This window comes from Colletotrichum tamarilloi (genome assembly GCF_030869305.1).
Source record: "Colletotrichum tamarilloi strain Tom-12 chromosome Unknown Scaffold_7.1, whole genome shotgun sequence".
Taxonomy (NCBI): Eukaryota; Fungi; Ascomycota; class Sordariomycetes; order Glomerellales; family Glomerellaceae; genus Colletotrichum; species Colletotrichum tamarilloi.
Genome location: NW_026849390.1, coordinates 406,364 through 433,228, shown reverse-complemented (window position 1 = coordinate 433,228; position 26,865 = coordinate 406,364). Strand labels below are relative to the sequence as shown.

Below are 26,865 nucleotides of genomic sequence, written 5' to 3'. Positions count from 1 at the left end.
ATTTGAAACACAAGTGACGGCTTCTTTCTATGTGTATGTGTACAGGATTTCCATACAGATGCCAAAAGTACACGCAGCCCGGCCACAATCTATAACATGCTGTTCTAATGCATCATATCCGACTCCCTGACTGGCTTCTCCAACCGCCTTACACATACTGAGATGCAGGAACAACCTCGGCCCCTTTTCACTTATTTTCCACCCTCAAAAAGCTCCTCCAAATCCTTCCTCTCACCACTATGATGAACCATCTCATAAAACACGCCTCTCGCTTTATACAACTCAACCGGTCGACCCACCTCAACGACCCGTCCAGCCCCCATGACAACGACCGTATCATAATCCGCAATCGTCCGCAGGCGGTGGGCAATCGTGACCAACGTACGTTCGTCACCGCCACCATCTCCGTTAACCTCCCTCCGCAGCACAGCCTGAATGCCCCTATCCGTCTCATAGTCCATGCTTGCCGTCGCCTCATCCAGCAACATCAACCTGCTGCCCCGCACCAGCGCACGACACAGCGAGAGAACCTGGCGCTGCCCATGGGAGAAGTTCTCACCCTTGGCATTCACAACCGTCGACAGCGCCAACTTGGAAGAGTCACCGTCACGCGCGACCACTGCCGCCGCGTCGTCGTCCGCGTCGGTATCCACGTCCGAAGAAGGCTGGTACTGGAACGAAGCAATCCCTTGACACGACTCGAGCGCCCTCTCGAGCACGGGCTCGGCAATCTTGCCCGTCGGGTCGAGGTTCGTCCTCAGCGTGCCGTTGAAGAGCACGGCCTCCTGCGGGATGATCGTCAACGCCTCGCGGAGCCGGCGGCGCGGGATCTTGGTGATGTCGATGCCGTCGTAGAGGATCTGACCAGACACGATGTGCGTGAAGCGCAGGAGCGAGAGGACGAGGGTGGATTTGCCGCTACCAGTGCGGCCGACGATGGCGACGCGCTCGCCGGCGCGGAATTTGAGGTTGACGTCTGTGAGAATGTTGGGACCGTCTTGATCGTAGCGGATGGTGACGTTGCGGAACTCGATTTCGCCTGTTGTCGGCCAGGTTTTGGGGATGACGTGGGTCGGGGTGTCGGTGTATTCGACTTGGCCTTCTTCCGGGTAGGATTCGTCGTCCTTTTCTTCGGTGTCGAGGCCGGCGTATTCCTTGATACGTACGAACTGTTCTCTGATGTTAGCCACCGTAACTCCAGAATCACAAAGAAAGGAGCGGGAAAAGGGGATGCGCGCAACTTACACTTTGCAGCTCTACCTCGAGGTCGTTCATGCTACGGACGAGACCCAGGATCGTCTGACTCAAACCGGTGGCATTGTGCAGCGAGAAACCCACAAGACCGGCGCCCACAAGGCCGGCCTTGGACACGGCAATGATGCCCGCGCTCAAGCCGACCAAGGCCGTGATGACATCGACGCGCATCGCGACCCACCGATTGCAGTTGAAGTGCGCCTCCGCCGCCCGAGACCAGACGCGGAGCTTGTCCGCGAGGTTATCACCAAAAGTATCCGGCATCCCGGCCCGCGCACGAATAATAGGCAGACCCGCGAGCGTATCCGCAAACTGCGAAAAGATGGGCGACTGCGAGCTCGCGACGAGACGCTTGATAGTGACGGCCGTGCGGGTGTAGATCTCACCGACGATGAGGCCGCACGTGGACGCGACGGCGGCGGGCACGATGAAAATCGGCATGATGGAGCTGATGGCGAAGATGCGGATGACGAGCGCCAACGAGCTCTCGAGGAAGGCGCGGAGCTGCGGGCTGACGCTGAGGTCGAGCGAGGACATGTCGCTCGAGAAGCGGTTGATGATGCGGCCGACGGGCGTCTGCTTGTACCAGCTCAGGGAGACGCGCATGACGGCGCGGATGAAGTCATTGTGCAGCTTGCGGGCGGCGTGCCAGGCGCCGTTCTCGAAGACGAGGAAGACGGCGGCGTAGAGAACCGACTCGGTGACGGTGACGGCGGCGTAGACGCCCAGGTAGAAGGCGATGTCGACGGCCGTCTGCCTGTCGTAGGCGTCTACCCAGACCGAGAGCCAGAGGGTGCCGCCCATGACGGAGAGCTGGGAGAGGAGCATCAGGAACATGCAGAATACTGCGTAACCTGGGCCGCCAAAGTAGGTCATGTACTTGAAGACTTTGTTTCTAGTTGTTAGCTTTGAAGCTTTGAAGGTGGTTAGGGGGTTACACTTACACATTAAACGAGCGCTCTTCCCGCTGGCCTTCATCTCCTGAGCAACCACATCCTTCGTTCCCTTATCGACGGCGACCTTTCTGGCATCGTTGAGCGGATCCGTCTGCGTCTCGACTTCGGTATCCGAGTTGTCGGAGACTTCAGTGCTGCTCTGGCCTTCAATATCCTTGGCGACAGCGACCGGGTGCCTGACGACGCCAATATTCTGCTCAACGTGCTTGACGGCACCGTCCTCGAGAGTCAGAGCAACGTCAGCCTGAGCCGCAACCCAAGGCTGCTGCGCCACCAAGACCACGGTACGCCCTTTCAACAAGTCGGAGCAGAAGCACCGCTCCCAAAGCGAGGCCGCCGTCTTGGCGTCGAGCGCCGAAAAGATGTCGTCGAGAAGCAGCAGGGGCGCCTTGGAGTACAGCGCCCTAGCCAGCGCGACGCGCGCCTTCTGACCGCCCGAGAGGGACGCGCCGTTCTCCCCGACGACGGTCTGGTCGCCGGCGTCCAGCTCCCGCAGGTCGACGGGGAGACAGCAGGCATTGACGACGGCGTCGTAGCGGACCGGCTCGAGGGGGCTGTTGAAGAGGATGTTCTCCTTGATGGTGTCGTTTTGCAGCCACGACGTCTGCGACGCGAAGGCGACGTCCTTGGGCCGCGTAATGATACCGCCCTCCTTGACCGTCTCGCCCAGGATCGCGAGCAGGAGCGTCGTCTTGCCGCTGCCGCTAACGCCCGAGACGACGTTGAGCCCGCCCTGGGCGAAGTCGATGGAGAGGTCCTTGAGCTGGAACGAGGCCGTCTTGTTGCGGCGGAAGGTGGCGTCCTGGATGCGGAGGGGTCCCTCGGGGTACTCGTCGAGCGGCGTCGTGGTGGCAAAGTACCTGTCGAGGCGGCTGATGGCGATGGCGGCGCCGGTGATCTGGCGCGACATGAAGGCGACCTGGCCGACGTTGCGGCGGATCTGCTTGACGAGGTACGTCGTAGTGAAGGCCGTGGCGGCCGTCATGGGCTGCCCGCAGACGCCGACGTAGAGGGAGAACATTGTAATCATGGAGATGTAGGGCACGAGGGCGCTGATCTGGTTGAGCATGACGAACGACAGCGACACGCGCCAGAGGTCGCGCTGCTCGCTGGCGCGCGCGTCCTCGATGGTCTCTATGATGGCGTCCTCCCACGCAAAGTACTTGACGGCGCGGATGGAGGCGAGGTATTCAGAGACGAGCGAGATGCGGGCGTCCTGTGCGCGCCGAGCTTTCCGCGTCAACCGGCCCATGAGCCGCGAGATGGTGACGGACACGGGCGCGGCGAGGAGGAGGATCAGCGTGCCCACGAGGGCGGGCCAGCCGAGCATCCTGTAAAGACCGACGACCGAGAGAATGGTGCCCACGGGCACGCCAGTCCCGGCCATGACGACGTCGCGCGCGCCAAAGATGGCCTGCACGTCAGCCGCCATGAGGTTCGCCAGGCGACCGGCCGACGTCGTAGATCGCCCGGCCTCCTCATCCTTCTTGTTCTTCTTCTTATCCTTGTCCTTGGTATTCTTGTCCCCGGCGCCATCGGGCTTGGGCGCGAAAATGTCCTCCTCGAGCTCCATGGACCCCATGGCTCGGTGGTACAGCTCCTGCGTCAGGGCGGACCGCAGACGGACGACCAGACGGGTCGACGTGAAGACGTACTGCTGGAACAGAACAGAGCGCGACAGCGGGCCGCAGAACATGAGCACCAGCCAGAGCCAAGGCTTGACGGAGGCGCCCTGGGGGTCCGCGAGGTAGCCCAGGAGGTGGTACAGGCCGTAGGGGGCGACGAGCTCCGATGCGTAGGCCGAGGAGATGTAAAAGGCCATGAGGTTGACCTCCTTGCGCAGCAGGTAAAAGAGCGTCCACGTCGTCGTGACACCCCTAGCCCTCGCCTTCTTGATCCGCGCGAGGAGCAGCAGCGGCTCGTCGTACCAGGGCAGCTGGGGCAGGTCCTCAAGGACGACCTCGCCGGTGCGGGCGCCCTTCCACATGACGGGGGTGAGCCACTCGAACGTGAGGTAGTAGTTTGCCCAGCTGCACGTCTCCTCGGGCGCGGGCCCGCGCTTCTCGTAGTCCTCGGGCATTGGCACGTCGTTTACAAGCGAGGGGGGGACCCATTCCCTGGGCGTGATGACGGAGAGGACTACGGCGGCCGCCAAGCTCGCGAGGCCGCCCTTCACCGGCGCCGCCGCGAGGGCGCACTCAGACGAGACTTCGATGCAGGGCAGAGCGGAGGAGGCGGCGAAGACGAGGAGCTCGAGACCAAGGGCGAAGTTGACCTGGTGCAGGGCGACGTGCCGCCACTCGAGATCGTTGACGAGCCTTGAGAGGCCTAGGACGAGGGCGTAGGCGGCGACGAGGGCGTTGAGCCAGGGAGTCTGTCCGCGGGCGGCCGCGAGGGCGAGGAAGGCTAGTGCGGAAGCACGAACGAGCTGGGCGAGGAGTTCCCAGGGCCATCTGATGCTAGCGGCGCGGACAGTGGTGGTTGTGGTGGTTTGAGGTGGTGATGAGGGCTTGTTGCGGCGACGGATGAGGCGTGAAGCAGTCCAGAGCGCAGAGATGACGAGGACGAGGGCTTGAGGATACCCTGAGTCGGCGGTTTGGGTCACGTCGTTGATCCAGGGTAGTTCTGCATGGCTATTTGAGGTTCGTCAGTAACGTTCCTTTTCAACGTCTAATCAGATACGTAGGGGCAATGGATGAGAGACTGGAATCCTCCACCACACGCTCTCACGCGCCCTCACAGAAGAAATGTGCAGAAAGCACTTGATGCCATAGATTCACTAGATTTTTGAACCAAGCCCGGAGGAATAAGTCCCATAAGACCATCTGGTAGCAGTCTTTGCATCCCATATCTAAACCCGGAACGATTCCCCTTCCCATGGCCATGTAGCGGTCAAGCATTCTGTATAGAACTCACCTCTGCGCAGTCGCCAGCGAAGCCTGGGATCGCAATCGCGCCTCAGCCGCGAGCGCAAAGACTCTCCGAGGTATGAGATCCATCATCGTCAGGGTCAGCGCAGCGAGAGAGGTGTTGTCGACACCACGGCCTCTTCTCCGTTGGCGCTTCTCTCGATGTGGGATGCTTGACTACTTCTATGAACACCGCGTGTCATGAGCGAGAACGACGTTGAAACGAAGGATTGCAATTCGCTGGAGGATTAGTGCCCCTTCTGGGGAGTGAGGCAGTATGCAAGCCAAGACCAAGAAGGTCTACAGAAAAAGAGCGGAGGGGGCAGAAATATATCAAAACATGTCAAGAAGGTATTCAACGTAAGAAGAACGAAAGAGAATCCCGAGACGTTGTACTCGTAAGAAAAGGTCGACAAGATACGGCGAGACAGGGGGATCCCTGGTCTTCTAGGCTGTGCACCAGCTCTAGAGCAAATGGGAAACGGTCAATGAAGGCCTTCCGCTGGGGGGGGGGTACCCCAGCTAGGCAGCCAGAGCCTAGTCGGGATGCGTTCATCCTCATTGCTCAAATGTTCGTTTCGTCCATCCTTCCGGGGTTGTGTGGTTTGTGACGGGGAGGGGCCGATTGCTGAGAATGCGGGAATGATGACTGGACTGCAGGACTGGCAAAGAATGCTAGCAGCTAATAAGATGGGGGGCAGGGTCACCGGTTGCGAAAGCGGCATCCAGAGTGTTGCAATCCAACCCGACATGGGTTTTTGCATGCCGCCCTTGGATTGACACATTTATCAGGTAATGTACTGAATACCAAAGCCTAGCCCGACTGATCGTCATTGTCAGCTTAATACCCTTCAAAAGGTTCTCTCTCCAGTGCATTGCCTTTTCACAAGGCTGCACTTTTGCAAGATGCACAAGAATCAAGTTCCCAACAACAGAGCTCTCGGACAACTTTGCCGGTCTCGGGACCGGAAAGTGGGGCCATAAATCTGACCTCTTCCAAACGTCGGGAGCGGATGCGGAATGGGGTTGCCGGCCGAAGCAGGCAAGCCCAGCAAGCCATCCCACTGACGCCACTCCCGTCTGTGAGGTCGAATTTAAACCAAAGTCCCAAACTTCAACGTACCAAAGTTCCTTTAGTAGATACGAAGACCAAATTACCTAGGTATCCTAAAGTGGCCTTCCTGATAAGAGCGCTTACGGACTTCAATTCCCCAAAGAGAATTTCGTTCAAGACGTATTCCAAGTTTCATGCCCATGCGGTCCCAAGGATAATAATATGGGCGGGCACCCCCCGTCGCATCCCGCCCATCTAGTTCCCGTCCCGTGTAAGAAAGCTTGGCATTTCAAGGAACCAACCCTTCTCGACTTCACACAGGGAGGATCATGGCCAGATTATCCCACTTGCTTGAAACGAATCGTCTCGGGGCATTGTGATTCACCAGAAAGATTTAGAAACGTCACCGACTGCATCGCATGAAGCCTGTCTCTGCTCTGTTTAATATGGCCTTTTTTATCAATTCATCTCGCAAAGTACATAGCAACATAATTAATCATCCTACAACATGCAATCATCAAAATGCAGCCATGGACATGAAATCACCTCCTCTCCATAGATCCCAACATCAAAACGCAGCAACATAGCGGCTGCCGCATCAAATACACCACCCCCTACACCGTTGGACCCCCCCCCCCCTTCTCGGGGCCCGTCAGCCTGCCTGACACCACCGGCATCTCGTCGCTCAAAACGGCAGGTCCAGGTTCCCCCCTCACCACACGTCTCATTGGATCATGACCGGCACCTTCAAGAGAAAGCTTATCGACCTTTGAGAGGAGAGGGGGGAGTCAAGGCATGGCAATCATGTCATATGCATCTTTTCTTGTTTTCACTCACCAGTTCTTTTTCCCGCGCCGTTTTATCCGTGTGTTTTCTCTTCTCAACCACTATTGCAGGATAAACGAGATTAGGCAGCAGTTGCGATTCTGACTTTGAGTTGCTGTCCGTTCCTACCGGAGCGAGCAACATCTTTCATCAAAACCTAGGAGCCTCTCTCTTTCACTTATGGCACAAACTCAAGGTCAAGGAACTAGACGGACACGCAAGGCACTCATACGTAGAGAGGGAATCTAATTATACGCTGACAATCTTTACCCCAAAAACTAATCAAGTTCTTTCAAACATAATACACACTTGAGCCTCCTGGCCGTGGTGATCTGTCTTCGTGATATGTACTTCATGTGCGTTAGAAACGTCTTCAAACGACCCCTCTCTCCCTTCTCACGCTCCATGGTTCCCAGGCAAGGATGAGAAAGAGATAGGCAGAGAGACCGATGAACAAACGAGCACACTTCAACCACCCAGTATAAAAACGCCCCCAAAGCCAAAGCCTCAACGCACTCCCCATTGGGCTTCTTTATTTCCCACTCCCCAAAAACTTGTTTTGACGACGCCAGGCAATGCAATTAATGAGCGCCTTCCCCACCGTTTCGTCTTTCCTTCCGTTCCATTCTTTCTCTCGTTCGTGTCGAGAATCAAAACATTAAGGGAACCTCGCTGTCCAAAATAAAACATTAAAATGACGATGACAAACCCTCACGGTGTTTAGTCTGCCTTGATTGCTCTGTCCGCACAACGTCAGCTTCTTTTTCCCCATAAGAATCCGGAGAGTGAGTGAAAGGAAGAAAGCTTACCCATAAATCCTCCGAACAAACGCGTACGCGCTCAGGAACCCCACCGTCCCCGTCAGGAGACCGTATACACAACACGCCATGAAGCTGTAGCTGAAGAAGAGCATACTGCTCACGAAGCCGGTAATGTGCAACTTGAAAAAGTAGTACCATACGCAGTACAAGAACACCCACACGGCGCTCCCACCGCCGACGGCGAACGACTGCCACCACCAGTTGTAGTTCTCGGCGCACAGCCGAACGTAAATTGTCACGACCGTCACCTCGGCAATCGTCACAATCAGAATCACCGACACCACGGCCAGGAACCCAAACACGTAGTAGTAGCCGCTCTTGTCCTGCCAGACGGACTGGAACACGAACAGCAGCTCAATAAAAATGACCGCAAAGGGAATCAGCCCCGCGAGCAGGACAGACTGCCACGACTTGATGTACCACGCCTGCCGGGGCACCTGGCGCGGCGCGACGCTCGTCTTGGTCGGGTGCTCCCATTTGGCGCTGCGGACGAAGCCGAACCAGGAGCCGGCGTAGACGAGGGGCACCTGGATGCAGAGCCAGAGGAAGATGATGGCGACGAGAGTGCCAAAGGGGATTGCCGTGCTTGAAGCCTGTGCCCAGACGAATAGGTTAAGGATAAAGACGATGCCAAAGAGGAGGCCGGGGAAGAGGACGGCGGTGACGAGCGCGTTCTTGCGGAAGTCCTGGCCGTCGAACGTCTTGTAGACGCGCGCTGAGAAGTAGCCCGAGAAGAGGCCAGCGAAGACGAAGAGGCCGACGCCGACACTGATGAAGCCGCCGCGGAAGCTAGGGTTAAGGACGCCGAGGGCGCTTAGCAGAACGAGACCAACCGCCATGAAGAGCAGCTGCATGCCGGAGCCGACGAGCGGGGCCAGCAGGTAGCCGTGCCGGGGCGTCCGGAAGACGTCGGCGTGCAGCAGCTTCCAGCCCGTAACGTCCTCGAGTGCCTCTTCGTCAGACGACACGTCGGCGTCGTTTTCGGCGTCAATTCCGGCTCCCTGATCGAGCAGTCCGCCGGTCTTCTCAGAAAGTCGGGGGGATTTGTTGCCGGCCGTCTTCTTGCGCTTCAGCTTTGGCTTGCCGTCCTCGAGGGGCACCTCCTTGTAGCCCTTGATATCGGAGCGGATCGTTCTCGCGAGAATCATCAGGACAATGCCCGTGAGCAGACCGCAGATAATGAGCGAGTTCACAATGGCCAGCCAGTGAATCTTTTGGCCCTCCTCCTGATTGACAAAGTACAGATCCCAGCGGCGCGACCACTCGACATTGTTGTCCTCGCGGAAGTAGACGGAATAGGTATAGGGCACGGTCAGCTTGGCACCGTCGTCGGCGAGGTCTTCGTCATCGTCGGTAGCGGGGTGGTATGAGGAGGAATCGAGGTTCTGCTGCTGCTTTGGCGTCTCGGAGGACTTATTCGGGGCGAGGTAGAGCTCGAAATTCTGGTCAATATTCTGCAAATCCGCGGGGCACCCATTCTCGTCGCGCTTGTTATTGGGTCCGATGCTCTTGGGGTACACCTCGAAGCCGACGACGACTTTACCGCCGCGCTCGCCCGCCTTCCCGGGGGCTCTGCGCCAACGGATGACAATGGTGTGGTGGTTGTTGAGGAAGTAGCGCGGCTTCCCGCTGCTGGCCGAGTAATCCGTGAAGCCGAGCTTGAAGCCGGCGGCGTAGTACTTGCGGCTTTTGTCGACGGTTACGAAGCTCGTGGCACCGGGGAGATTATCGACGATCCATTCGGTGACGTAGCCATCGTGTACCATGTCCTTTGCGCGGCGCATGTCCTTGCGGCTCATCTCGCGGTTGCACAGCAAGTTGCACGGCTTGTCCTGTCCGACGACCAGGTCAATGTCGGATGTCTTGATCCTGTCGCCGCGGAGGACCTCGCCGAGGTTCAGGGGGATGCTTTGTCCGCTAAGCAGTCCCGTGCCGGGCTTGCGCTGGCCCGTCGGCGGGCACACGAAGGGGAGGTCGTAGTAGGCATACTGCAGCTGAGTGTTGTCGGAGTAGACCTTGTTCACGAGTAAGGGTACCTGCTCGCCGTCCTTATAGCTCTTAATCGACCAGCCTATAGTTTAATATCAAGGTATAGTCAGCGGGCAATTGCTCGAGCGAGAGAGAGGTGTTTGAGATCATGAGCTGGGGGCTTCTTTCTGAGGGCGGCGAACCTGGAATGTAGAAGGCGTCGGCTGGTGCGGCAAGCAACAGGGAGACGAGGCACCCCAAGCCGGCCTTGAGCACCTGTCGCATTGTAATTAGGTTCGGTATTTGCGAGTTCGTCGTCGTTGTCGAATTAAATCCGCATAGACCGTCTCGGTGAAGTTTGTGTAAGTGGTAAAAGAGGTGACCCGATAAGATGGGCGACCTGTCCTCTGCGGTGGTGGTTGTGGTTTAATCGGGGTACCTTTCCGGCTTGGAGGGAATTGAAGGACAATTGAGGATAAAATTAGGCCAAGTCAGGAACGCAATCAAGGTAAGACGAGTCCGGTCGCGTTCAGGTTCAGTCGAGGGTCCGTGGCTGCACGGTGTCTCTCTCCGCGCCACGCCGCCGCCGCAAATGGGTGGGAGGGCGGAATCCAAGAAAACTGGATCGGACTGGGCTGCGCAGATGTGCCGGCCCCAAAGGATCGCAAGAGGAGGAAATTCGGGGTGGTAGAAGGTGAGGTGAGGTAAGCTGAGGCGGAAACGAGTGGAATCGGTACCAAGTACCCAGGAAAGAAGTCTAAAGGTAAATTGTCAAGTATCAAACTTCGAAATCTAGAACTCTCCCGTCTTGTTGAGAAATGACGCAAGTGAGCCCGCCGTCGGCCGTTATCGTTTTTGTTTCGAAACGGGGTCCAACCTTGGAAGAGTGGGTGAGGATGGAAGGGCGAGTTGAGGTGTTGTTGTTGAAAGTAGGCAGGTTGAGTGATGGGAGACAATGCATGCAGCACGGGGGGGAGAGGGACAAGAGGAATACAAAGACACACCCTCCAGATGGAAGGGGGGGAGGGGAGGAGAGGGGATGAAGAGGCAATTGGAAGAAAGCTAGGACGTTGACGGGATGCAGCTGGCGGATGGAGGACGGGACGGAATCGGCGGGAAATAAGAACAGTTCACAAGGGGGGAGGAGATGGACAGAGCATGGGAATGGGAATGGAAATGGGAGATTCACTGGGATTGCATGGCATGAGCACATGGGCTGCGAGCATCGGGATGGATGGTCGGGATGGGGGGATCGATGATGGGCGCACGGTTCAAGACCACTTTACAAGTAGGAGCCCACTGAGAGGTGAAGCATCGATCAGAGAAAGGCCCGGAATACTTCATAAATTGCTTGTAATCATTCAACCTCAATCTGAGATGCCGTCTTCCAGCGTAGCATCGCGGTCGTCGAGTGCCATCCATCCCTCGCTGTAGTCCCCATCCGGCATCTTGGGGGGGGGGGGGGCCTCTCTTCCCCTCTCTTCTCTTTCACAGATGGTACTTGCCTTGCCTTACATTGGATATCAGTAGCTTTGTACTTCTAATGTAAAGTAAGGCAAGGTAGGCACGCTTCCCTACGCGCTTCAGTTCCTATCTCGCGCCTGCCAAGACCAACATGTCTCTCAATGAGAAGCGCAAGACATGAGCGGGAAGGCTTGTCGCAATTCACCCATACTCATCCGTATGCGTACCTTGAAATTCCTTTCCCAGACTCTTTGCCCAATCCCATGAACGCAAGCGGTAGCACAGACATTTCTGCAGGTAGATACCTATGTACATACGGATAGGTTGCTCACGGTTCACCCCCCCAAGACCCTCCAAAGAGCAGGCGAGAAGTGCGCCCCAACCCCTATATCTGCCGCCGCCCGCTGTCCCGCCGCACCAATCAACATCTGCTGTTGGGGAAGCTAAATCCAACCGACACGAGGGGGGTTCACTCTTTGGGGCAGGTCGCAGCCAAAGATGAAAGGGGTGTCCGCGTCGTCACGTGTAGTTCCATTGTGATTTGTGCATTGCTTGTGTTTTACAGAATAGGATATCCTGCTAGAAAAAATAATTCTCACGCAAGAAGAGGGAGGAATGGTTGGTTATTTGTGCACAGCTTACCTCACCTCGGAACTTGCGCCTGAGCCTCATCCTCAGCTTTGCAAGCCCTCGACTCGCGAGTCACCGCACTAGAAACGATGCCATGTGGAAACAGACGATCGATCTTATTTAGTGTGGGCAGTTTACGCGGCTCCCGCTCCCTTTAGTCAAGTTACTATCAATAGAAACAAACGAACGAACCACTTCTGTGACCTGCCTCGTAGACGATCGCTCCCTCTCTCGAACAAACAGCATCGGGAGAGTGGGCTGTTGGACAGTGACAGGCCGGGTGTTAAGAACGCCCAGATATCGTCATCTTTCTCCATTCCCAATGTCACGGGGGGAATTCGCATACATGGATAGTGATGCAGTTTGCTTGGTGTTATTGTGCTAATGCCAGCTTATGCCGGATAATCAAACCCCCACATTTCCTCACCCCCAAATCCCCCTCATTTGCCCAGTGACCCTCCAGTCCGAGCTTCTTGGGAAAATCATGCTGAGCGTCCGGGGCAAAAGAAACAGGGAAAAAGCGGGATAGCAGCAAAAACTCCACCGCAATTTCGATACTGGAAGCAACAGGGGAAAATGGAAGCAACTTAATGGGCCTAGAACTTTCTGGGTGTCCGGCACGGCATGGCGGCACCTTTCTCCCGTTTTCGTCTCCACCGGGCACCTGCTTCCGGCCAGGTGTACCAGGCTCCTCCGGTCCGGGCCCCTTCACTTCCGCCCCATCATCCCGTCCCGTCTCCGGAGGTGCCACTCTGCCCCGGACCATCTCCTTCTCTTGGCATTCCGGTTGGAGGCGGGTTCGGCCGCTGATTATGGATTGTACGGTCTGTGTCAAACATGCCGTGTGCGGTAGGTATTATTCGGATATAAGTCATATGAGTAAAACCAGGACCTCGGCGCTGAGGTGTTGTCAACCTCCTAATTGATTTTATTGGTCTTCTAGGGGTGATTCGCGCCCTTTTGTTTGGAAGAATACAAGCTTCTTCCTCCATAAATCAGTGCCATAAAGTACGTGCTAGGCAGGCCTCATCAGGTCGTATAAAATAAGTTCCAAAGGAGCCCAGATCTGAGTGATTTTGTCATATTATTACTAAGTTGATGTGTTTATCCAATTTGCCTCTTGCTCTTTGGGTATCTTCAATTCCAACAGACAAATTTTTCAAATGAATAACAAAAAACTCCAAATCAAAGCGTCCCGAATTTTAGTATCCAAGACTCCGGTAGCCCACCAGCTCGATTCTCTACTGGTATCATCGCCATCGAAACAAGGGAATAAAGGAAATTGCTGAAAGGAATATCGTGCTCAAAACCCCCCATAAGTCGTAATTCGTCAATGCAAGGAAACAAGGACTTAAGCTGCAAGAATCTCAAGCAACGGAGACCTCGCCTCGCCTTGCAGACAAATCGCCGTAGCTAGGCAGCACGGAAGTACCCTGGAATTCGGGTGCGGGTTGCTGCAACAATCTCGGCTGGAGGAAAGCGTCCGCTTCCGCCTCCTCTTGCTGTGCCATCACGGCTTCGAAGGTGGGAAGGCCCGTGTCAAGCGAATCGAGCTGCATGGGCGGCTCGAGGGCGACTTGCAGAGGGATGTTCAAGTTGATCTTGGAATCGCCAACGACGATGGTCAACTGCAGCGTGTAGGTGCGGGAGATTAGGCAGGCGTGGAAGGTCGGGATAAAGGTCTTTCGGGCTGTGGGCAGCTTGAAAGGAATCTGGAGAGCGGCCTTGTGAAAGATGGGAGAGGAGCGGTCCTTGCTCGAGCGGCGGCTGTTGCTCTGACGCTGGCTGTCCGAGTCGGAGGGGCTGCCTTCACGCATGCCATCGCTGGAGTATCCGGAATCACGGCGGGCGGTGGAGGCCAGTTGCTGGCGCCAAGCAACCTTGTCAACCGATGTGGAGAAGAGGGAAACGGAGGTTTGGTATGCGAGCTGCTGGGTCATGGCATATGCCTCTTGGCTGTTCCCCATGTTGGGGAGCGACGACATGGGCGTTGCGCCATACCAGGTCTGAGCTTGGATCTTGGCCGAGACGGTGCTGACCTTGGGAGGCAGGATATCGGCAGAGGTAGGCTCAAAGTTGAGGTTGACCAAGACTGAGCCCTCGGAGGCTCCGCGGCCGTCGGCAGTCAGGTAGACGGCACCAGGCTGAGCGGTTGCGGCTGTGACAGTGCCCTGCTTGGAGGAAAAGATGTTCTTGCGAATGGTCTTTGTCTTGTTGAGGGCGTAGTTCTTGTCCTGCTTGGTGATGTTCAGAGGCGGGTCCTCGGGGGATCGAGGGAGGACTTTGATGTGGTGGGTGTCCTCCATGACCTTGATCGGCTTTCCGCCGAGCTCGTCCTGTCGCACAACGCGGGCCTTGATGACATACTGGACCTGGGCCATATCGGGGGCCATGTCATCCCTCTCCCAGCCGCCCATGGTCGGGGGCAGACGCATGTGGTAGTCTTGGATGTAATCGTACTGAGCCTTGTGAGTGCAAGCACTCATCGTCAGTTGGTGGGGAATGACGAAGTTGAAGGGAATGGTGTAAGCCCTGCCGGCCTCGAAAATCCGGGGTACGGGGTAGGCGGAAGCGGGAATGGGCATCTCGAGCTTCAGAAAGGTGTGAGAAGAAAGCTGAGGAATCTGAACGGCGTCAAGGCGAGTCCTCGAGATGCCGATCAGGATGATCTGAACAAAATCGAATCGGCTGTCATGGCTGGGCGTGATTGTGACCTCTCCAGAAATGGGGTTACCCGAGGTGTAGACCTTGGAGCTGTAGTGGTCGTTGATCTTGACCTCGATGCTCTGCTTCCTGGTGGAAGCAGGCTGTCGAGCAAAGGAGATGACCGAGCTCATGTCACTGTGGCTCGACATTTTGGCTGGTTGATGGTAGATGGAGCTGGTTGGGTGTGATGATGACGATGATGGGAATGTCCCCGAGGTGGGGTGCGTAGCTTATATGTATGTAGACGAAGGCTTGAGTGAAGATCCCCCAGGTATTAGACGGGAACCAGATGGAGTCTTGTAAGTGACGATATGGTAATGAAACCAAGATGAAAGCCTGTGAGTGGTACGGAGAAATATAGACATTTCCATGACAAAAGGGTGGGCGAGGCGTGTCTCTTTAAGGTCGGGTCAATGTCAAGGATGGGAAGGGAGTAGATGGATGGGCAGGAGTGCAATGCAGCGTGATTGTTTGACTCGACTCGACTCGACTTGAGCAGATCCATGGCAGCAAACGCCAGGGCCGGAAACAACCTGGAAACCCTCCACCGTCGACGTCTTCCTCGCACTTGCAAAGGGCGGGCTCCTCATCCTCAGCCTGCGTGATGGAGGGAGGTGGGAAACGTACCGGTACCTGGCCAAGGTACGTGAGGTACTCGGATGAGGTACCGACATTTTGAGAGAGGGTGGGTGGTGGGTGGCAGGCAGGTCCCCGGGCGGGAGACTTGCGGTTGCACGGGCAGTGGCCGAGACGGGAACTTGAACTGCCTGCCCTGTTGTTGACCGGTTGTTCAGTGTGTTCAGCGTGCAAAGGAAGGTGAAAAGTGGACCAGAAGACAGCAGAAAGACAAAATCTGAAGGATGGGATCCACTAGAATGGTGGATGGCATGGCGGATGACTGGCGCTCCCAAAGGCGAGCTTGGGTGCTTGGTCTCGACAAGTGACGCCCTTCCTGTCGAGCTTACCTTATACAATTATGCGCTAGAGACATCCCCAGCGCTGTAGGGCACGCTCCGACTTCCATTCCCTCTGTAAGGTAAGGTAGGTAGGTAGACTGAGTAACTGTACGGAGTAGCCCACCGGTTGTTGGACGCAACTAGGTGGAGACTCCGAGACTCCGACCCTCAAAACGTCGCCAGCTGCGATAGAACGGCGTGAAAGGCGTGAATGGCAGCTATGACTCCGTCTGCTGCTCCGCAACTTCTCTGGGCCATCCAGGTTTCTTGTCACAGGTTTCCCATTACCGAATTAGCTAAGGTACCTTGGTATTGAATAGCTGTTGAAGGTATTTTACCTAAGCTCATTAAAGGTTTCTCGACATCAAAGTCCATTGTTGCACAGAGAAGGATTCAACTGCAACAGACCCTGATTTCCAATGCTCCAAATGATGCCATGTAGACCATGCAAGACGAGACGCATCCAACCCCAGACTCACAAGTTAAGGTACATTAAACAGCAATGCCTCTATTGTCTCTCCCTGCCGTTTCAAAATGAAAGGCTGCTTAGAATTCTTTGAGATTGGTAATCCATGGTTGGGAAGCTCAGATTCAACTTTGCTAGCGTGTCGCACTTGCTCGCCAAAAGAGTCATCATGTCAACTTGGACGTCGTGGAAAGGCGCAGGACCCGCTTTAAAATGACGAGAACCGAGCAAGACCCTTTGACTGGACCTTCCTCCACCACCACACGGCGCCGATGATCGGCAGGTGCTCCTTACCTTCCTTTGGCAAGAACGAGACAGCAATTCCCGGCTGGTGCTAACCTCCTGATGCTTGCTGAGGCGGTAAGGCATGGAAAGCACCTCAATAGTGTCTGAATCAAGGGAAACTTTCATCTTCCCGGCCGATGCTTCTGACATTCATCTCCACCCACTCGGATTCCCGACCATCGCCAACGGAACCCGGCTCAAGCCTCTGGTACAGTCAGTCTGCTGACATGACGGATCAATTTGGACCCTGATGACTGTGACGCCAGCGCCAGCCAACTAGTGAAAGCTCAAGTCTCTCGCCGATCCATACTCGAGTAGAAAATGGGCAACCTCTGCGCAAAACCAGCGTAAACAACACGCAGCCCGCCTAGGCACTTGGCTGCAACCTTTGCCGAGAACCTGTCGTGCTCCCGGTACTCTCATTCATTCTCAGACCACCGACATGGCTCGATACGCCCTACTGCCGTCACGCTGTCGTCCGACACCAAAAGACAGTCAGCCGAATCTCCCAGCGCCCTAACGGATGACATTGACGCAAACGACAAAGACAGCACTAGCACCTGTTCACAACAATATTTACTTGCAATGTCGTGGACCTCTGCTCTCGGAGCTCAATCGGAGCCGTGCCAGACTCCAGCCGTTGCCATCTCCAGACTGGGGAATGGGGAATCAGAATAGAGCTAAGAGAGCCGCCCCCGCGACACCACGCAAGAAGCAACTCAAACCGAGGGTGATGCGGGCACGCGGGGAGCAATCATGGGATTCAAGATCCGCGACCCCAGCAATCTGCCAACGGCTGCAGCGAGCCAACGTCCAAAATGTCACATTATTATCTGCCTCCCTGCGGCCTGCCACTCCCTTCAACACCAAGTTGTGATAAGACGCACGAGACAGCAGGAGAACCACGGCCGGGCAGCCAGTGGCATACTTTTCAGCCTGCTGCCGAGGAGAAGTCTTGTTAGGTTCACTGTTCTTCAATGATCGACCCCAATCGCGTCGCCAGTCCGACACCGCTGTCCCAATCAGCAGCTTGAATTCGTTCCATCACCCTCCACGACGACTGCAGGCAAGGGTGGGAAATTTCCTTCCCGAGCACTTCACTTCGTCATCGCTGCAATACGCAGTCACACGCACCAGGCGTATTTTCAAGCATAGGAGCAGGTGTGTCGTTGGTTGAAAAATTACAAGCCCGTCGAATAAACAAGGGCAGCCTGGGTAAACCGACACAGGGTACAAGCACACGACAGGTACAGCAAGTATCGCAAGTACCTCTACCTCGATTCAATCGTTTTCACCCTCAAACATACGCGAGGTGGATATCGCAATCCAACGGACAAACGACGTGGATGAGAAGAAAAAAACTAATTCAGATACAAAGTTCGCAAAAACACACGACAACCGGCTGGGCTTTACGTACACGGAATCGATGTCTAATGAGATCCATCCAGGGGCGCGGCGCTTTGCCTTTAGGTGCCTGGCGGCTGTTGCTGGCATTACACGAGATCCATGCCATCGGGTCCCCTTGACGTACACGGTTGAAAGTGGACTCCCGCGGCGGAGGCACATCGGCCACCCGGTTCGGCCTCCCGTTAGCGGTCGATGCCCTCTGTTAAGCCGGTGGATCCCCCGGTGGTATGGGGCCCTGGAGGTTGCCATGATCCATCCGAAGGGTGCGCTTATGGGGGCGTGCCTCGCGAGTTCTTAACGTTAGGGGACGCCGAAAGTAATGAGATCCATCAGAGCTACGACCATGACCATCGTGAAGTGAAAATTTTACACTCGATCCCACGCCTTCAAAGTTGCAAAGGTCTCGAATGGCCACTCGCGGCCTCGCCAAGGTAGTGGCCGCATGGACCATTGGATGGCTCACACACCATGGAACATGCAAAAGAACAAACAGAGGGAAGCCATTACTATCACATCACGAATGGTCGGGTACCGCAGGAGAGAACCCGAAGAATACAGCTGGCCACGTTGCGGCCTACCAGGAGCGCAATTGGATGTCAAGTAACAACAGCCGCACGACGATGGTGAGCTTATGACTGATGAGATCCATCGGGGCGATGACGCTAGAATGTATGGAACGTCTGAATGGAAGGCTGGAACGAGCCAAGTACGTCAGGCCAAGGCACGGGAGCAAGCGGATCTTGAAAAGTTGAGACAAGACAAACTTGAGGCTCCATCGCGGAACAGAATGGGGCTCTTCGGGTTACAGTTTACGGCGCATCACTACCTGCAATGCTGCATAGCCATGCTGTGCGGCTCCTTTGTGAGCAGCAGCTAGAGCCGCCGTGAGGTTTTGATCGACTCACCCAAATCAGGGGTGCATACGGGAAACAAGCCAATGTTGAACGGGCATGCTTGAGAACAACAGGAGACAACTGTGGGTTTGCTTGATATGGATTGTGGGTGTTAGTGACGATGGTGCAATACCACGAATATCCCGAGCAGAACATCCACTTTGAGCCGACGACAAACGAGCCGTGGATGGCCGCGGTCTACGATGGCACATGGGTGTTTGCGATGTCGACGGTCGGACAGTGTGGTTGAAGTTTTTTTTCGAGAAAATTTTTACGAGCAATTTGTTGCCTCTATTGCGCAGAGTGGAGTGCCATAAGCGCCATCTGTCCAAGGGGAAAGGACCCACGATGCGCCTTTGGATGGACAGCACTGGAGACATGCTGGAGACATCCCACGCTCCGGAACGAGAGTCCGGAAGTATTACCTAACACTCCCGTTAACCGCCCTTCCGCACATGGCCTCATCGCCAAATGTCTATGGCCAGACCCTAGCAGGCCTACGATGATGGGATTCCGCCTCCAATCGGGACGGGGAGATCCTTCGGACGACGGATGGGACAGCCTTTTTCGATTCCGGGTCATTCCCAGACTACGAAAAGGCGTCATGCACACATGGCCATGCACCCACCAGTAGGTGTAGAAACTTTGGCGGCCAAGCCCAAAGACTCTTATTGACTCACGCGCCCAGTGCGCCCTACATACCGCTGATGTGCACCGCGCCCTGCAGAGCGCCTCATGTCATTGTCGCCATTGCACTAGTAGGCTGGTGGACAGGCCATAGACAACAACGCATATCACTTGGGCATCTCCCGGTTCATTGGCAACCACCCCCAAACCACAAGAGCTGACCAAGCTCCATGATGAATAATTCCCCGTCTTCGCTACACCGGAAATCATGTTCCTCGAGGCTGAGGTGAACCAGAACACCATCTCCAGGACTGTATTGCGTCAACCCTCTTGACATTTGCTCACCAAGCTCATTGCGTGCTCACAGCCGCAAACTTACAGACCACCCAGGAATTGCCTCATGCACGCCTCCACTGACTCTTCTCTTTCCACCTGAAATTGGGAGATGGCAAAGCAGTCAGGCCTAAGCCCAGCCAACACCAAAATGTGATGCGTGCAAAACCACAAGCTTACTCGGAATACGCAAGTCTCTTTGAAACACTGGTACTTCTCACTCCGGCCATGACAAGCTCATTCCTTCGTGGGGAGCTTCGTGTATGTGTGTGTATTATTCAGCTTCCCCTCTGCTTCATCATGTAGTCGAAGGACGACATGTTCCTCTACATTGTCTACTTCTCTTTACCCCAACTTTTGACTCCCGTCGACGACGCCACATGCTTTCTCTTGCGCCCGCACTGCTACCAAAGCCGGTCAGACGGCCAGGGACTAGACGATCCGTCGACCGAGTTGTTGGAAATGGTGTTTGGGACGGTCTGTTGCCGTGAAGGCGCCGTTTTGGGTTGGGGTAGGTCATCACTCCTTTCGTCCAGCTTACTCTCTACCTCATATCCGTATTGCTGGCTGCATTGTATCCAGAGGTAAGCGTAACCAGATTATGGTGACGGGTGGTTTCACATCACTTTTGGCTGAAGAAATCCTCCTCATCTGGTAGTGGCAGAGCGTCTTGCTCTGTCTATTATCTCTATATATTCTACATGGCGTATTCGCCTTTTTCAGTAAAGGTGCATCTAACATGGACATGTTTACGTGTGCACGGGGCAGAATTCAAGCACCATTGAATGGGTGCATTGTCTAGTCATGCCACGAAATGTACAGCATGATACCGGCGCCGACAGCAATGGCGGCGAACTGAACGAGGGTCTTGCGCAGCTCGGCCATCTTGTTCGGGCCCGTCTCGAGCAGCTCGGGGATAACGGCGACGGTACCGACGTAGAGGAAGGTACCCGCGGTGAAGGGCAGAAGCAAATCGCCCCAAGTCTATCAGGTCCATCGTCAGCAACTTGTGATTCGTCACGCCAAACTTGCGTTGGCGGCACGAGAGAAAAAGAGTGCAGGTTTTTAACTCACCAAGCTGGTACCCCAGAGCCCCGCGTTACGCGGCATACCGCCCTCGCCGGAGCCGGAGCTGCTGCCGCCGAGCTCCTGGACGGCGATGCCGATGAGGGTGCCGAGAAGGGCGCCGAGGGCCGTGACGAATTGGGCGCCCATGGCGGCGCGCTTGCTGAAGCCGGATTGCACGAGCAGGGCAAAGTCGCCGACCTCGTGGGGGATCTCGTGGAAGAAGACGGCTACGGTGGTGGTTGCGCCGATGGTCGGGGAGGCGTAGAAGCTGGCGGACATGGCGAGGCCGTCTGTGATGTTGTGCGTGAAGTCGGCGCTGCGGGATGTAAGTCAGTACAGTCATGAGTAGAATCGCGCCCGGAGGCCGAGTGGAAGACTGGGTGAGGGGAAGTCGTACATCAGGTTCAGGTAGCCTCCGAGTCTCACGCTGGGGTTCATCTCCTTCTCCGGCTTGTCCACGGCACCGTCGGCTCCAGATCCGGAGTCGGTCCCGGCCTTCTTGCGCGAGGTGACTTTGCCCGCCTTCTCCACAGCAGACGACACGCCCTCGGCCTTGGCCTCCCCGTGCTCCTGCGCATGCGAGTGTCCACCGTGATCGTGCGAATGCCCCTCCCCGCCCGTAGCGATGCGCAGTCCCTTATCCATGGCCACGAACGTCATGAAACCGACGAGGATCGCGACGCCGAGCAGCAGATTGCGGTTCGGTTCGACGAGCACGAGGCGCGCGCGCTCGGGCTCGTCCTCGCCGAGGAAGATCTCGGGGAGCAGGTGGAACAAGGTGTCGCCCATGAGCCCTCCGACGGCGAAGGCGACCATGACGGAGAGAGAGGAGGGGTCAATGTCGGTCGGGCAGAGGGCGAGGAGGAAGTTGGGGGGCCCGGAGATGTAGAGGGTCGCCAGGAGGGCGTTTACGGCGGGGGAGCCGGGGAAGAGGGTTCCGAAGGCGCGAGAGAGGAGGGAGGGGGTTTCGGAGAGGGAGGCGAGTTTGGAGGAGGTTAGGGATTGGACTATCGAGCATTGCTGGGATGGTATCGTCAGTTGCGAAGCTCTAGGCTGATGATTTTTGGTGCTCTGAGCTCTCCCGTGCGTCCAATCGGGTTTGCTTCATATTCTTCTCCTCCTCGCACTTACCTGCAGCTGCTCGTCAATCTCCTCGAGGCTGAGTGATGCCACGGGCTTGCTCGTGAGACCAATTTTCTCGGCGACGGTGGAGGCGAGGCCGAGCTGCACCATGAGGAGGAGAGCCCAGAAGGCTGGCTTCCAGGAACGAGCCATTGTCGCTACAGTTGCTTGTCAAGTTCGGTATTTGACTTTGAGCTTATCTCTCCGTTCTCCGACGTGTTGTATGTTCGATTTTCCCGAGGTTGAACGATTGTCGAGGCGGGGATGGATGGGTGTGGAAGAAAAACGAGTGGAAGCTCTCGATTGCACGACGAGGAATTGTCGAGAGAAGCGAAGAAAGCTGTGGCGGTGATCCTAACACTTGTTGAGATCTTTCTCGCGTTTACTCCAATTTCCGCATAGTGCAGAAAGCCCCCCTCTCCTCCCTGGATAAGCTGTCATCTCATTCCCTCTTCCAAACCTTGGCGAGCACGTCCGCTGCCGCTGCCGCTGCCGCTGCAGTGCCGGCCGAGGGAGACGCTGTAATTCCGACCATTTTCGGCCGATGACGGTGCGAGCTGTGCCTTTCCAGGTCGCTGGAGCCTGGAGGAGCTGCTGAGAGGGTCGCGTGCCGCTGATTGTGAGGGTGCTGCTCAATGGAGGGGGTAATGCGAGCTGTGTGCAAGCTGAGAAGCATAAAAAGGCCGCTAGGCCATTTTCGGGACTTGTTGTGCAAGTCTTGCGTCCGATGTTGGAATTGGCAGGATAACTCATTCATACGACTTGCCCAATAACCGATATGGGTTGGAAGTTTGGTCCAAGAACACGGATTAAAGTTGCCAAAGACATTTGGAAACAGAATGTGCAGAAGGAAGGGGGGTCTCGAAGCATTTATTCAATTTTCTCGACCTCCTTCCTGCTTGGACCCTTAAGGTACAAAAATTGAGACTAAAGCTCTTGGTACTGGGAAAGAGCTGGGGGCTCCCGAGGGTTTCGAGTACCCGGACGGGTCGGTTGGTCGTTTCCACTTTCCATCACCACCACTTGCCGCGTAAACGACATTCCCTCTTCAGCTTCGTGGGAAAGAGAGAGCAAATGCAGGACTCTGTTTGGCCCAATGCTGCTGCGGAATGTTTTGAGCACTGACAGAAGATGGGTAATGCTTGGGAAGTGACGGGTCCTGATTTGCTGGGAAGGTTGCATCTGGCTCTTCGGGATGTGGGAGTAGAAGCGGGTGTCAGTGTCACCGAGCTTTTTGGCTGAGTTCTGACGTCGCTCCGTGAATCAGGTATGGTACGCTCCTTGAAGCTCTGTTGATAGTGTGTTTTGCCCTCAATTGATCTCGATGAGTCTGGTAAAGCATCCCCGTTGAAATTTTGGGAACGGTGCAAGAGAACGAGGGCACATTGGCTACGTCCGTGTCCATGCTGCCTCTTCACTCTCGTTCAAAGTGCCAAAACTCCCGTGTGCCATGCTGTATCTTCAAGAAATCGCATACGTGTAGCACACATTTGTTCAACTGCATGGATATCAACAACATTGAAATCCAATAGCATTATCCATGGTCTGTCTCCCGCTAGAACCGGCCCAGATTTCACGGGGGACCAGGATCTCGGACCGGCACCTTCACCAAGAGGACACCGAGCGACCAATGATCTTGCGCTAGTGACTCATCGTTTGAAGCTCCAGGAACTCCAGCAAAGCCTTTGACCATCAGGCCTTCTGCTTTTCTTTGCGACTTCGACCTCATGGCTCTGTTGTCCTGGTGGGTGGCTTCACTAAAAATTATCAACGATCTACTTCTCTGGTGCCGTGAAACCCCACACATCGCGATCTAGGAGCTATTCGTGACCAGTATGAACATTAACGGCAAACATCACAGTTAGGATGATTGCCGTTCGTGCTCCTATTAACCACGAACAATGTCTCGGATGGATCCTCGCTCGATGCTGGCGAGACACCCCGTGTATAGCCAAGTAGACTGTCCAACAGAAGTAAAGCCGTCTTATTCTCTACACCAAATTGAACTGCTGCAAATAAGATGTTCGTCTAGCAGTCGCGTTTCGATTCGTAAGAATTGCCGTCTTCAGCCCACACGCCTAGGCACCGGGACGCACATTTCTATGCCGTGCCATATCTCGTGGAATAGGAGAGATTGCTCAGATACTTGGTGACCGATGGTTTGAACATCCTCACCAAGATGGTTTTCTCAATGGATGGGCCCTTCAGGGGTGATTATGCGACCGTTGATGACAAGAAACTGTAGTTACCAAGGTTCGATGACAACGACGAAATCCGGCCAAACGGGTGCCCAACTCTTTTCGGAGATAATATTCTTGAGACCCATAATCAGGCGTCAAGCAGCCAGAATGTGTCAAGTCCATGTGTTCTTGTAAGTCTACCTTATTGAGCAGTTGTAGTCTTTCTCCGGCTTTGTCGGCTATAAAAGATCCAACCCACTGTCTCATCACCCTGCTTCTACTCGTTCATCTTGTCCTCGTCGCCCCATCTTTCGATCACCCCATCTTCCAAATACACAACAATCATCAAACACATCGCCTCCTCATTCTTTTACTCGCAAAGTGTAGTCATATCGCATACAAAATGTACATATACAACGTTTTCGACGCAATAGAGAGTGCCATCGATGCATACGACGGCAAACTGTCAGACTACTACTTCCTCAACCAATGCATGCGTATCATTTGCGAGCTATACGGGATGGTTCTCCTCGGCATCATGGACTATTTCCTCGTGCTTCTCGTGCTCCGGTTCGACGCCGAGGAGCAGCCGTGGCGCACACTCGGCCACGACCCCTACGGATTCATCTGGTCCAAGTACACCAAGGTCTACGATGTCGGCAGTGTTGAAGATTTCGGCACGCAACAGGCTGGCAACAACGGAACTTTCCAAGGCTTGGATCTTCTGAACGCCACAACGCCTGGTCAAGAACTTGACTATAGGCTGGTCCTGCGCAGATACGGCAAGGGGTGTTGTGGAGGTATCCTTGGGCTGTATGATGGGTGGAAAATCTTTGGATTCTTCCTACACTATGCCATACATGATTTCCGCGCTCTAGCCGGTACGAGATCCGCTCTAAGAGAAAGCGGCATTGACGACTCGGAAACCGCCTTGGAGCATTGCATCATATGGGCTTTGTCGCTTGTTCCCATGTTCTTCAGTGGGCAGTCTTACTACGATAATCCAGTGCAATCAATAGTTTGGCTGATCCTGCTGGAATGTATCATACAGGCGTTCGTCGTGTTAGCTCGCACGCGATTGGAAGAGGAAGAAGAGGACGAATGGTAAAACAATAAGGGCAACGAGAGCCCTCTGATGGAGGGAGATTATGCGAGGGATGAAAGGGAATGATAAAGGGGCTATATCACCAACACTACAGGGAAAGGGGCTGAAGAAGAAAACGAAGTACTTCATTCGCTTGTGACTTGCGGCTGTTCTGCACTCACAACTTCTGGGGAAGACCGAAGGGTTACGAAGATTTCATGCGGATCAAAGTAATAACAAGATCAAATAACGTTATGATGAATGAGAAGCTTCTTCTAGTTTGTGTGATAAAGTCCCTGCTTCCATAAATTGGGATCGCGTGCATGGCCTATCAGCGATATTCGTCGATATGATAGCCATTGCCGAGACGTCACTGCCCAGATGAAGATAGGGATGCTGTTGCTGGGGTCGACGAGAGGGAAGGTACTGTATACGTTTCATTCACAATGATGAGGCTCGGCACGAATGCCAGCTGAATCGTGTCGAATACGAGGAGCTGGGAAAGAGGAGTCAACATGATGCAAATCGCAGTTGTCGCAGACGTCTGCGGACTGTGGAAGTAGCAGTCGTCTCCAGATGATCATAGCCAGAGGTTTAGGCAACTACCATGCTTTCGTTATATGCATCCGGCAGGAATGTGCAGATATTGAGCAAGAATACATACCTTTCGATGAGTCCTTGCCGAATGTTTGCTCCATCAGGCATGTTGAGAAGAAGTTGCGGAAGAGATGACATGGTCAGTCACTGCCTCCAACGGCTACATATGTGCAATTTCCGCATCGAAACAGCAGGACTCAGCAGCAGTGCCAGCCAGATTGCATTACTTCCAAATATTGGAAGCAGGAAATGGCATCCCTGGGTCTCAAAGTTGGAAGGTCTGATTCTGTTCCACGAAGTCCTTGACTAGTATATCTACCCATCCTCTCCCCCCCTCTCTTCTCTTCTCTTCTTCTTCTTTTCTTCTCCAGGGAGGTCGTCTATCATTCACTACCGAATACAACAAGCGAGCCGCATAGCGATACACACTTACACCTATACTTACAACATGGACCCCCTTTACGTCATCCTCGCGGTACCGGTCGCGGTCGCCTTCTGTTTTCTCGTCATACTTCGAAAATCCCTCCGACGTGGCTGGACAAGACTCCGCCCCCAAGTCAACGAATGGGCAAGTCTGGCCATGGTCGCGCTTCTGGAGGCCTTCAAGAAGGGCATTAAGGACGCCCTGAAGGAGGTCTTCAAGGGGATTATCTTGACAATTCTACGAGAAATGACGGGCTTTCCGAAGCCTTGTGCCGCTCAGGGCGGTGCAGGTGGACGCTGCCCTGATGAACCCTTCGTGGTTCACAGAAGGTGTCTTACCCGACGGTACCTTCATCCGACAATCTCCGACGCCCCGGTCCTTGGGCTCCAGCGGGGGACCTTACAAATTATGTGCTCTCTCGGGAGCTTTCTTGACGACATGTTTTCTTACGACATCTTACATCACGGCATCTTACAACACGGCATCTTGCTTGACGACATCTTGCTTCACGACATCTTGCTTCACGACATCCTCCACATTGGCATCTTGTATGACAGCCTCTTCCATCATGGATCTCTTACCGTATGTCCTCCCATCACGGCATCTTCTAGGACGACGTCTTTGGTCAAGACATCGCCTGCCACGGTTATCCCCCTATCACGAATTGTCCCATCACTGCATTTTCCCGGCATCTTGTAAATTATCATCTCTCAGCCTGGATCCCCTATCACGCCGTCTCTCAAAGAAGCATTCTTCGTCATGGCTGTCTCTTATCGAAACACACTCAACACGGCATCTCGCACAACAGCATCTTCCATCATGGGTCTTCCATCACG

General features: G+C 55.0%; 10 protein-coding genes across 10 annotated transcripts; 3 read left to right on the top strand and 7 right to left on the bottom strand.

The window, feature by feature from the left end:
* Positions 1-191: 191 nt before the first annotated feature.
* CTAM01_03074 (ABC transporter) lies at positions 192-5,212 on the bottom strand (the record flags this gene model as incomplete). Its single annotated transcript, XM_060519112.1, has 4 exons — positions 192-1,169; positions 1,246-2,141; positions 2,199-4,843; positions 5,127-5,212. 4 exons carry the CDS (start codon positions 5,210-5,212, stop codon positions 192-194), a joined length of 4,605 nt encoding a protein of 1,534 aa, XP_060386111.1.
* Positions 5,213-7,371: 2,159 nt separating this feature from the next.
* On the bottom strand, positions 7,372-7,521 carry CTAM01_03073 (uncharacterized protein; the record flags this gene model as incomplete). Its single annotated transcript, XM_060519111.1, has 1 exon — positions 7,372-7,521. The coding sequence occupies one exon, from the start codon at positions 7,519-7,521 to the stop codon at positions 7,372-7,374; it is 150 nt and encodes a 49-aa protein (XP_060386110.1).
* A 197-nt stretch (positions 7,522-7,718) lies between these two features.
* On the bottom strand, positions 7,719-10,072 carry CTAM01_03072 (endomembrane protein 70; the record flags this gene model as incomplete). The annotated part of the gene is made up of 3 exons (XM_060519110.1): positions 7,719-7,737; positions 7,808-9,890; positions 9,991-10,072. The coding sequence occupies 3 exons, from the start codon at positions 10,070-10,072 to the stop codon at positions 7,719-7,721; spliced, it is 2,184 nt and encodes a 727-aa protein (XP_060386109.1).
* Positions 10,073-13,248: 3,176 nt separating this feature from the next.
* On the bottom strand, positions 13,249-14,736 carry CTAM01_03071 (arrestin; the record flags this gene model as incomplete). Its single annotated transcript, XM_060519109.1, has 1 exon — positions 13,249-14,736. The coding sequence occupies one exon, from the start codon at positions 14,734-14,736 to the stop codon at positions 13,249-13,251; it is 1,488 nt and encodes a 495-aa protein (XP_060386108.1).
* Positions 14,737-15,003: 267 nt separating this feature from the next.
* On the bottom strand, positions 15,004-15,474 carry CTAM01_03070 (uncharacterized protein; the record flags this gene model as incomplete). Its single annotated transcript, XM_060519108.1, has 1 exon — positions 15,004-15,474. A coding segment is annotated over one exon (471 nt), but the record flags the coding sequence as incomplete, so codon positions are not given.
* Positions 15,475-17,720: 2,246 nt separating this feature from the next.
* CTAM01_03069 (uncharacterized protein) lies at positions 17,721-17,999 on the top strand (the record flags this gene model as incomplete). The annotated part of the gene is made up of 1 exon (XM_060519107.1): positions 17,721-17,999. The coding sequence occupies one exon, from the start codon at positions 17,721-17,723 to the stop codon at positions 17,997-17,999; it is 279 nt and encodes a 92-aa protein (XP_060386106.1).
* A 2,353-nt stretch (positions 18,000-20,352) lies between these two features.
* Positions 20,353-21,897, bottom strand: CTAM01_03068 (ZIP Zinc transporter; the record flags this gene model as incomplete). The annotated part of the gene is made up of 4 exons (XM_060519106.1): positions 20,353-20,538; positions 20,629-20,938; positions 21,020-21,642; positions 21,754-21,897. 4 exons carry the CDS (start codon positions 21,895-21,897, stop codon positions 20,353-20,355), a joined length of 1,263 nt encoding a protein of 420 aa, XP_060386105.1.
* Positions 21,898-22,757: 860 nt separating this feature from the next.
* Positions 22,758-23,081, bottom strand: CTAM01_03067 (uncharacterized protein; the record flags this gene model as incomplete). Its single annotated transcript, XM_060519105.1, has 1 exon — positions 22,758-23,081. A coding segment is annotated over one exon (324 nt), but the record flags the coding sequence as incomplete, so codon positions are not given.
* Positions 23,082-24,327: 1,246 nt separating this feature from the next.
* On the top strand, positions 24,328-25,032 carry CTAM01_03066 (uncharacterized protein; the record flags this gene model as incomplete). The annotated part of the gene is made up of 1 exon (XM_060519104.1): positions 24,328-25,032. One exon carries the CDS (start codon positions 24,328-24,330, stop codon positions 25,030-25,032), a length of 705 nt encoding a protein of 234 aa, XP_060386103.1.
* A 1,021-nt stretch (positions 25,033-26,053) lies between these two features.
* CTAM01_03065 (uncharacterized protein) lies at positions 26,054-26,728 on the top strand (the record flags this gene model as incomplete). Its single annotated transcript, XM_060519103.1, has 1 exon — positions 26,054-26,728. The coding sequence occupies one exon, from the start codon at positions 26,054-26,056 to the stop codon at positions 26,726-26,728; it is 675 nt and encodes a 224-aa protein (XP_060386102.1).
* Between the last annotated feature and the right edge of the window lie 137 nt (positions 26,729-26,865).